The following is a 9,943-nucleotide window of genomic DNA, read 5'->3' as shown; positions in this document are numbered from 1 at the left end:
AAAAATAACTCTCAAACTGCACCAGATTGATGCTTTTAACTTAAATATTTAAAAAAAATCTTCCCGGGGGGATGCTCCCCACTCATAAAAAATAGCACTTTACCCCTGCCTATATGCCGTGAGCTGATTATCGAGCCTTCATTGTAGTAGTCGCGGGTGTACTGTGTGTTTGCGTGTGGGGAGTGTTGCAGTAGAACATTTCACTGTAGCGCCCCTGGTGCTCGCGCTTTTGTGCGTGCTCAATAGTGCCCGTAATAGTGTTCACTTGAGTCCAGCACCTCAGCACCCCCACTCAAAATACCTTCCCGCGCCTCTGCGCATCATAAACACGTCGGATAGTGAAAGTGCAGTCGGATTCTCTAAGTACCGCAGTCTCTTCTCCTAGGTCCTTTTGAATTCTCCTATCCACTATCCCTTAACCCCGTGACGTTTCACTCAGAGGTCAAGGAATAGGAGATAGGGTTAGACGTTAGGAGCTGATTTTTGGATTATCCGACCACAACCCTCATCTAGAGAATTCGAACGGCACCTATCATGGCTGCCACTGAGGGACTTCCGGGTCATTTCACTAGGTTAGGAAGGTTCCTAAACTAAAGTGACAATTCAACCACAACCCTGGTCTGTCAACAACATTTACTCAAACTGTCTTATAAGCCCCTCCCGACCACATTCAGTGTTTTCTTAGTGAAGACTAATCTGGGAGCCAAAAATTGGCTCTTTTTTTTTTATAGAGATTGTAACATCTCCAGCAGTAAACACTTTAAGAAGGTATACCATTTGAGTTACATTTTGGTATGTGGCACCAAAATCCCACAAAGATGATATAAAACAAACAAAAGAAAAACAGCAGCCAAAAATCTGACAGAGAGGGTTCTCACCAAGTTGTCGAGTTCAGGGTCCTCGCTGAAGAAGGGCTTGCCCTCTTTCTCCTGATTGCGGACAAAGTTCTCAATGTCCACGTCGAAGCTGGCCGAGGTGATGCAATCAGAGCTGAGCGTGGACTGTTCACACTTCTCAAACAGCAGGGCCAAGAGAGGGAACAGGGGGTGCCTGTGAGGTGCGGAAAAACAAACGGCATTTAGTGTACATGAAAACAAATACTGACAGATACCACATCATTTTAAAATGAATGAAAACCACAAAAACACACTCTTAACATTATTAAATACCAGATGGTACATTAGAGTCACATGAACAAAGGAGAGGACTTGTCATGTGATATTTCCTACTGGCTAATGTGAAGGAATGTACACTGATTTACGAATACGGGGTGTTGTACACACACACACCGATATATGGAGGCTTTGTCCACGTCCATGGGTGTCTGTGGCTCTGTGGGGGCTGGGCTGGGCACCTCTGCCAACGTCCCCTCAAGATACTTCTGCTCGGAATCTCCGTCTACCTTTACTACAGCTTGCATCTGTTGGAAAAAGGAAACAAAGAAGTGAGAAAAGAAAGCTCCAGAGTAACAGAAACAGAGGGAAGAGGTGAGAAGAGAGGCGGAGAATGAGAGACACAAAGACATCATGTGAAGACCAAGAGTAGCTGGAGGCAAAGCTTAACACTGAGCCTTGTTTTAATACGAAGCCTTTAGAAAGTCATGAGGGCATGGTCGGAAATCCACAAAAGCTATGCATTTTTCACAACACTAAATGCTTTTGAAAGAACAATGAAAAGTCTTTAATAATGCAGAAGGAGGTGTTGATACGAGTTATAAGTCCTGCATCAGCACTCTTTGATGCAAGTTACGGAACTGAGTTTATTCCTGTTTCCCTGTAATACTTGTGACCTGAGAATGACTGCCATACATCTCCGACAAAATAACATGTCTTCATTCATTCATGCCCTCAGGTCTTTTGTCATCGCTCTGTGAGCACACTATAGCTAGACTACTTGCAGAGTGTTGCCTTCAAATTACAATGCAAGCCTACACTTATCCAGAACCTGTGTGTACACAGACATTTACAAATCACCTAATGTAAATTAATATGTGGCTGTAGCCTCCAAACCCTCCACTAGAGGCTTACTCATCGAGTGGGAGCCAGGTTTCTTATTTTCACACATTTCAACCCCGTGCCTGCCTACTCGCAACCCAGGATCTTTTCCAGGACCATAACTCTCATCCCATACCATGTGACTGAATGAACAATGTATGAGATTGAGCACAAAGTAGCTACAAATAATCACTTGCTTGAGGTGGAACATTTCTCATTAGTCATAGATCATTTTCAGCTCTCAACACCCCCAAATTTGGCACTTAATGTAAGCAATTTATATAAGCTCATAAACAGAAAGACTAGTCAGAAAAATAGGGCTTTATTCATCATCAGTATATCTCATAAAGTGATTTTTTTTGCAGACAGACAGACAAGCAGGCAGCAGATTATTAAAACTGATGTAATAGCATTAACATCGCCTGTGCTCTAGTGTTACATGCAAGTGTTTCTCTTTGTTTAACAATCCAGTTCAACTTATCACTACTACAAATAACTGGGGATCCATGGGCAAAGAGTGACAATGCTGACAGCTGAAGTCAGAAACATTTAGGTGTTTTTATTTCAGAAACGGTCTTTTAATGTTGCGGTTGACTATCTTTTTTTTAAAACTTGCAAAAAAAAGGGCAGTTCAGGAACTTGTAGAAGGTTGTGAAGGCTTCAGGGTCCAACCCAAATGCCTCCCTGTCACCCACCTGCTGCTCTCCCTTTGGGTACTTGTCTATGGAAATCGACTGGGCTGCCATCACTTCACTGCAGATGCTGCAAACACCTGGGCATTATAGAGAGGGACAGGTGGCCAACCTACACAATACACATAGTTTCAGTTAGACTACCTGTTAAACATTCCTGGAGTGTAGGCAAAACTTTAAAAAAATGCACCGTGAAAAAGTCAGAGTTTAAGTTATCATTAGCTTTGTAAATACACTTATGTGATCAAGGGGAAATTAAGCACTGTTTCCATGCTACAAAACAACGTATGCTGAATCAATAACAGACAACTTTGGGTGAGCATAAAACAGACACTATGATCAAATATTTACTCCTGAATATGACCCAAAAGTGTGAAGCATTTGAAGGACATGTAGAGAAGTCATACCATAAACTATGTGGTTTTGATGTTTGCACACGCGTTGGGCCATAACAAGAGAATATGGGGGCACACAGAAAATACGCTAAGGAGGGGAGGTTAAATATGAGTGGATAACGTTACTGATTTATTTCAATATATCGCTTCAACATTAATAAGCATTTCTGTTTACACCAATATCAGAAAACAGCGAGGGTTGAGCTATATACCCTAGGTGCACTGTTATAATAATAGTTGGCAGTTATAAGGCCACCCTGCAACTGCTGTTAAACACACACACACCACGACGGGCTTAGCTGTTAGCCCTGTGTTAGCTACCCACCCTTTGTGGCGGCAAGGAGAGATACAAGTGTAATAAAGCCTTTGGGTTAACACCTTAACCCCAATGTACTATAACGTTCGTGTTATTCGCAGACTAAGCAGCTCGGCGGGAATAAGCCTTGTTTTCCACAGTATTTGTTGGCCAGCATGTACCGTTAACGCCACATTGGCGTTAGCTCACGAGCACAATAAAGGTTACCTAAAAGAGGACCGTATGTCCGAGACACAGCTGACGTTAGTCAGGTACTGTTAACTTATTCGTGTTTCGTATACTGTACGGTGAGGCCAAATGTGACGCGCCATATTTAGCAAGGGGGATCACTGCCAAGAAAACAAGCTAACCTAGCTAGGCAGGTACAAAAAAAAGACCCCTCTGCGGATGGATACGAAAGATGTTGTCTCAAAGAGCGTTAGCATTGCTCATTTAACATTTCAAATGAAAATGCATTTCTTGAAAGCAATACACACTAATTCGACTGCAATGATATTAAGAAGCATTGGCTGCACATCAGGCTAGCCTCGTTGATCGTCAAACCCTTCCCACACAAGTCAATCAATCAAGCAGGGACAGCTGCCCTTTCCTTCCCCTCCCCTCCGCGCTAACGTTACGACTGTCGGGCCTCGTTTCTAGCTCTCGCCCTTTGCTTTTCCACAATCCTCCTCTGCCCCCAAAACGCCGACATATTTTTTTACCCCCCCCCTCCCTTGTATACAGATTGTATTATTCTTTCCGGAGCTCTAGCGCTTCTGCCTTCCTTCCAAAAACACCCTCCGCTGCCCTGACTAGGTCCGCACTGCTCGCCCCGGGGCATTTTTGCGTGCGGCCCAGATCTTTTGATTGATAGGGAACGGAAAAAGAGGGATTTTGAGTGACAGCTTACCTGAGTGCCAATCTTCGTCACACTGACAAGCGGCTGCAGCAATCGGGACCCGCAGTTGTCGCGTTGCGTCATCACGTAAGGGCACGCAGGGGCGCTCGGCTCATGAATATGTATAAGGTGGGCGGAGACATGACGTCCTGCTGCCTTTCCCTCTGTGCCCTCCTGGGTATTTTGCTTGCTAACGCAATTCACTGACCCCGTTTACAGAACAGATTTTATGTGTATTTCCAGCTATATATTTCTTAATGCATAATTTCTCATTATATTCACAACAAAAGCTGATTGTTTACTCCTAAAAGTTATAATCGATATAGCTGGGATAATAGGGACAGTATTTGCAAGCAGGCAGGCTAAGGGAGTGAAAATGTGTAATAATTACAATAGAAAGAGATAAACCACTTGCACACTCAGCTCTATTCAAATGACCCCCTTAGGCAGGAAAGCTGCATAAAAGCGTTTGATCTTTGTCTATCCCTTCATAGGCCTATTCCTTTATTAAAAACAAAACAGAATCAGACCAGGCAAAACAGATATTTTTAATGTATGTACTTTATTGATATTTTTAACAGGATATTATTATGCATAACCGACAGGTAATCACAATAAAAAGGTCTTCACCATCACCATGATCTTTAAACAATATAAAGGTTTGCAGCGAAGCCAACTCGTCTAGTGTCTGATGGAGGAGGGCTGCGGGAGGCGGAATTTAGCCATCTCTACATCCAGGTCTGCAAACGTGAAGGGGGTGTAGTTGTGGTGCTGGATGTTTTTATAAGTGCTGTTGTCAAAAGGCTCATTGGGCTCTGGAGGTGCTGCAGCCTCTGCAAAAGGAGGGGAGAAAAGGCATGTAAGAAAACAGAGTGTGAAAATAGAGAGCTGGCAAATATTCCTGCTGTTTATGCATTCATTAAAATGAAAAGTTATTCATATTCATACTACTAGGTATCCTCCTTTGTCCTCATCCTAGTTGTTATTAGGAGTTGATTTAGCTTTTCTGATAAACTACTGAGTGGGAAAAAATGTGACTTGCTCTGTAAACATTTGAGAAGATTTTTTTTAAAGAAACATTTACATATTCACACATGAGACAAAGGTGGTTTATTGTGGGGATTTCCTATGGTGGTAGGCTGCATTACCCCCAACAGCGTGGAGACACACTGGTGTGGAAAGGATCATGTCTGAGGGGAAAGTATGTGAAGGTAAAGTGCTAACAGACTCAAGCCAGCTCAAAGTTGAGAAATAATGATACTGGCATAAAAATGGATTGAGAAACAACAGTAAGTCCAAATCATAGTGTATGGGAGAAAAGGTTTTGGTGTCTTGGATTAAACAAAGGTGCATAATGTTCTTCAAACTACTTTCACATCTAAATCTGTTCGGAAAATCAGGCTGTGACTGTAAAGTTATAAACAACATGTGAGACAGATATTACACAGGTCAGAGAAACACAGTTAAGACACATTTACATGTTTTCATTAATCAACACCATGAACATCGCAAAGGCAATCAGGTAAAGAACTATTTCATGTAGTCTAAAAAAAAGAAAGACATTACAAAATGGTGAGATTAATGACAAGGTGAGGTGGGTGTTCCAGGAAGGAGAGTTTCACCATTGGTCAGACAAGTGTTGGCAGACAAGTGTACTTAAGGGCTGTAGTTACAGGAATGTTTAGGAAAACATTGGTTGGTGGATGCTTATCAGTTCCACATACAGCACTCTTATGACTGATCTAATAGTTTTTGTTACTGTGTAATCCTGCTTCCTGAAACACTTCCTCTGACACCATCAAATCCCAGCTTGTACTCGTCCGGCTGCTGTAAGGGACACGTCTTCACTGTAACACAATACGGCCATGTGCACTTTAACATTACTGTTAGCAGTAACATTACATGGCACGATCAATCCAAACAATGGTATCATTACCTGTAACCATTACCATTAACTCAGAGAACTTTAAACCAAGTTTCATATGAGCAAATGACAAGAATGCGTCAAATTGAACAACATATCAAAGAGAGTCAAATATGAAGAGAAATACTCTGGGTGTGAAGATGGATTTTGCAACTGCGGGGAGGCTAAGCGAGAAAGACTTAAAAAGGTTAAAGATACGTGGTCGATTCCTGACTCAGAAAAAGGCGGGGAGAAAGTAGAAGCAAAGTGAAGGATTGTCACAGGTTTGCTACAGCCACTTCTACTTGATTATACGTGGTCAACATAGTCATGCTGGTCGAAGACAGAAAAGTCTATATTTCAATTAGAAAAAAAGCAAGCAAAGGTAACAATTAAATGCACCAAAAGCCCAGCAAGCATACTACACATGCACTGCATCCACCCCATGCTTAACCAGCCAAACTGAAGGCCACGGCCATGGGAGGTTAGCTGGGAGAGTGATGAAACAAGCAAAAGAAGAATCTGTGGAGGCAACAGCACCTACTGTATGTGAGGGAGTTAACACCTGATAGCAGTACATAACAGTACGCTGAATGTTTTGTGAAAGATAGAGATAAGTAATGTCATCTGTATGGCTCACAGATCCACAGAGAGGAAAGAGAAGTAAAGATTTGGGGAGTTGTAGTGTGTACCCTCAGATGCTTCAACTGGGCCCTCGGCCTGCAGCTCCTCTCCTGCAGCTTCAGCTATGACTGGAGCTGTGTCCACCAGATCTTCTGGGCTCTCCTCAGGGACAGAACCTCCAGCTGCAGCCTCAGCAGCCACTTCAGTGGGGGCAGCTTCAGCTTCTACAGGCCCTGCAGCATCTCCTGCAGGGGCAGCTTCAGCTACAACTGCAGCCGGGTCCACCAGCTCCTCTGTGCCCTGCACAGGCTCAGTGTCTTCAACTGCAGCTTCTGCAGGGGAGGCTTGAGCTAAAACTGGAGCTGGGTCCACCAGCTCCTCAGGGGCAGAAGATTCTACTCCAGCCTCAGCGGGGGCAGCTTGAGCTATGGCAGGGGCCGGGTCCACCAGGTCCTTGGTGCTCTTCACAAGGGCAGAAACTTCAGCTACAGCCTCAGCAGCCACTTCGGTGGGGGCAACTTCAGTTTCTACAGACTCTGCAGCAGCTTCTACAGGATCAGCTTCAGTAGCTTTTACAAGAGCTTCGGCAGCTTCTGCAGGATATTCAGCAGGTGGGGGCTCTGTGGCATATACACGAACATCTGTTTGGGCTTTTTCTGAAGTTGAAGCTTCAATCACAACTTCGGCTGAAGTTTGTACCTGGTCATTTTTTATTAATTCTGGAGCGGGTTCCACTTTAGCTGAAACTTCTGGGCTGGTCATAGTGTCCCCGGTGGCAGTGCAGATCTCAGGAGCTGGGTCTACCAACTCCTCAGAGCTAACACTGGGTGCCTCGATGGTGGCTGGAGCTTGAGCAGCTTCTGCTGCCGCTGCTGAACAGGCAGGAGTAGCTTCAGGTTCTGGGGGAACTTCCTTCTTCACTTCATTTGTGCCACCCTTTACATCTGATGCAACCTCCTGGACTTCTGCTCTTTGTTGCACACTGGAATACGACACTTCTGGTAGGGAGGTCTTGGTTTCAGCCTTTTCTAAATTCTTGTCCTCAGAGTCAGAGTCCGAGTCCGAGTCGCTGGATGATGAGGAGGATGATGATCCATCAGCTGCAGGATCAAGCGGCTCAGAGAAGGCTGTGGCAACTGCGTCTGCATCGTCTGTAGTGGAGGCTGCTGTGTTGATGATAACCTGAGCAGCAGCTACAGCTGTTTCTGCAGCTGCAATGGGGCTCGCCACAGATTCAGTTGCACCTACACCCTGTGTTAGGAAAACTCCAGGCTCTGAAAGTCTAACTGGAAAGGTCACAGCTGTCTTGTAGGCTAGCAAGGTTGCTCTCTCATCTTGAACCTCTGCTGCTGAGGAAATTGTAAATAGGATAGGAGTGGTTGAATAAGAAAACATTTGCAGTAAATTGTTATGACTTCCACAGTGAATCTAAGTTCACTTGATCCTATACCCATTTATGCTTTCCTAGAAATGTCCAAATAAAAGAAAGAATTACAACACAATATTAACATATCAAAATACAATAACTTAAGATGGTTTGTACTGTACACTACTTATACGCAAAATTAGACACAATCAGCATCAAAAGCTACTAAGAATTACATTTTAACAGTGAATTACTCAGAATTGAATGGATACAGGTACATTTCCTGCACTGTCAAAAAAAACAAGTTACACGTTAAGGTTTAAAATCAGAATAACTTTATCATAAATTATAGATGTGTACGTAATATAAAAGAAAAAAAGGAAAAAGATAATTAGTACAAAATAGCAGTGAGCCAGGAAAACTTTAAACCTTGAATTTCAACATTTCTAAAATGATCAGATGTATAGGGCCTTACTCTTGCCTGCAGCCTCTCCCCTCTCAGCTGACTGTGGGGGCCTCTCTGCTGACTGAGGGGGCCCTTCAGCCCGGGAGCAGAACAGAGCAGCTGGGCGGCTCCTCAGGATGCACCAGCTCTCCTGGTGGAGACACTGCGGAAAAGCAAACACACAGACAGTTGCATTTAACATCGAAATAGCAGCAAAGACAGAACACGGACTGTAACCCTTTATCAAATGTTTTTCTTCCAAAAAAAGCTAAGGTAAAGGTAACATCATTGTATTGTGGGTATGTTTTGTATTTGTAATTTTAGCCAACAACAGATTCTTTTAAACATGATAAAAGTATAGCACATCGTACAGGTCACATATAGGATTAGCAGCCGCTGCTAGCCTAGATGGCGCTCATGATATTAAACACTTAACAGAATGTAAAATACCATGAAATGTCATAAACAGGAAAATATATACATTCGTAACGTAGCATTTGGTGTTTTGACATGCAATTATTTATGTCATGCGGTTTTAAGTTATGTAGCCATATCACTGTGTGTACACAGAAAAGTAGCCAACTCCATTCTCGATGGGAAAAAGGGCGTGTGTTAAAGCTCCGTGATGGCCTCTTCCATCCGGTAGTTTCGAGTTTTCGCTTTATTAACAGGTTTTATTTTGAAGCGGTCATAATATAGTTATGGTAAACGCGACTCTGGTAGCTCGGGTGTGTGGTTAAGGTTAGAGAAAATGCTTTGCCCTTTTCCCGCTGCAGCTACAAGAAGCCGTGGGGTCAGTGCTAGGGAGACCTGAGACGAGTCGTGTATTTGGGTCCACTGCGACGGAGTAACTGTGACTGAACCCTGCTCAGAGTGCTATTCAAACAGACTACATGCAGACAGCTGGGAGAACATTCAACCATTATTACCTTCAGGGAACCCAGTCGCCCTAACCGCAGCAAGTAGGTCGCCATGTTGTGTTCACAATGTTATGCTCCGGCCGGAAACTGTTAGTAACCCCAACAGTTCCGCTTCCACAATGATAAGGGTGATATCAAGTATACTACGTCATCGAGTGGCGCCACTCGATGACGTAGCCCAATCCAAACCACTCCCTCGTACCTACCCCACCGTGACGGAGTGAACTCCGTCTGTAGCCACACTCGCAGCTCAACGAGGCTCCCTCCTGTCAGGTGGAGAGGGAGTAAATACAGCAGCAAGCTTTGGGACGGACTCCCCTCTCTCCGGCAGAAACAGGAAATGCCGTAACTGTATGTAACAACGGTTTCAAATCAGCATCTCTTTGACAAAAAATGTAAATTAATAGCTCA

General features: G+C 43.8%; 2 protein-coding genes across 3 annotated transcripts in view; both read right to left on the bottom strand.

The window, feature by feature from the left end:
• Positions 1-4,191, bottom strand: part of LOC104962088 (homeobox protein PKNOX1) — a 5,192-nt gene extending 1,001 nt beyond the window's left edge. Inside the window, exons 1-4 of the mRNA XM_010790481.1 lie at positions 3,094-4,191; positions 2,690-2,798; positions 1,290-1,420; positions 864-1,050 (exon numbers count right to left, since the gene is read on the bottom strand). Of these exons, the coding sequence (XP_010788783.1) occupies positions 864-1,050; positions 1,290-1,420; positions 2,690-2,740 (369 nt within the window). The 5' untranslated portion in view covers positions 2,741-2,798; positions 3,094-4,191. The remainder of the gene's footprint in view (positions 1-863; positions 1,051-1,289; positions 1,421-2,689; positions 2,799-3,093) is intronic.
• A 626-nt stretch (positions 4,192-4,817) lies between these two features.
• Positions 4,818-9,685, bottom strand: ndufv3 (NADH:ubiquinone oxidoreductase subunit V3). Of its 2 annotated transcripts, none has more exons than XM_010790478.1 (4): positions 9,542-9,685; positions 8,643-8,775; positions 6,870-8,150; positions 4,818-5,107 (listed from the first exon to the last, which is right to left on the bottom strand). In XM_010790478.1, the coding sequence occupies exons 1-4, from the start codon at positions 9,584-9,586 to the stop codon at positions 4,956-4,958; spliced, it is 1,611 nt and encodes a 536-aa protein (XP_010788780.1). In that variant the 5' UTR covers positions 9,587-9,685; the 3' UTR covers positions 4,818-4,955. The 2 variants fall into 2 exon arrangements, with proteins under 2 accessions (XP_010788780.1, XP_010788781.1); XM_010790479.1 differs by having other exon boundaries at positions 6,870-8,147.
• Between the last annotated feature and the right edge of the window lie 258 nt (positions 9,686-9,943).

The sequence above is a fragment of the Notothenia coriiceps genome, unplaced genomic scaffold, assembly GCF_000735185.1.
Source record: "Notothenia coriiceps isolate Sejong01 unplaced genomic scaffold, NC01 NC01_scaffold00034308, whole genome shotgun sequence".
In the NCBI taxonomy this organism is placed as follows: domain Eukaryota; kingdom Metazoa; phylum Chordata; class Actinopteri; order Perciformes; family Nototheniidae; genus Notothenia; species Notothenia coriiceps.
Note: the sequence above shows the minus strand (reverse complement) of the source record. Positions and strands in the feature narration are given on the sequence as shown.

Coding starts and splice junctions, on each gene's coding strand:
- ndufv3 (XM_010790478.1), bottom strand. CDS start 9,586: ATGGCGACCTACTTGCTGCGGTTAGGGCGACTGGGTTCCCTGAAG. Junction 8,776..9,541: donor GGCGACTGGGTTCCCTGAAG/GTAATAATGGTT, acceptor GCTTTTCCGCAG/TGTCTCCACCAGGAGAGCTG. Junction 8,151..8,642: donor GGGAGAGGCTGCAGGCAAGA/GTAAGGCCCTAT, acceptor CAATTTCCTCAG/CAGCAGAGGTTCAAGATGAG.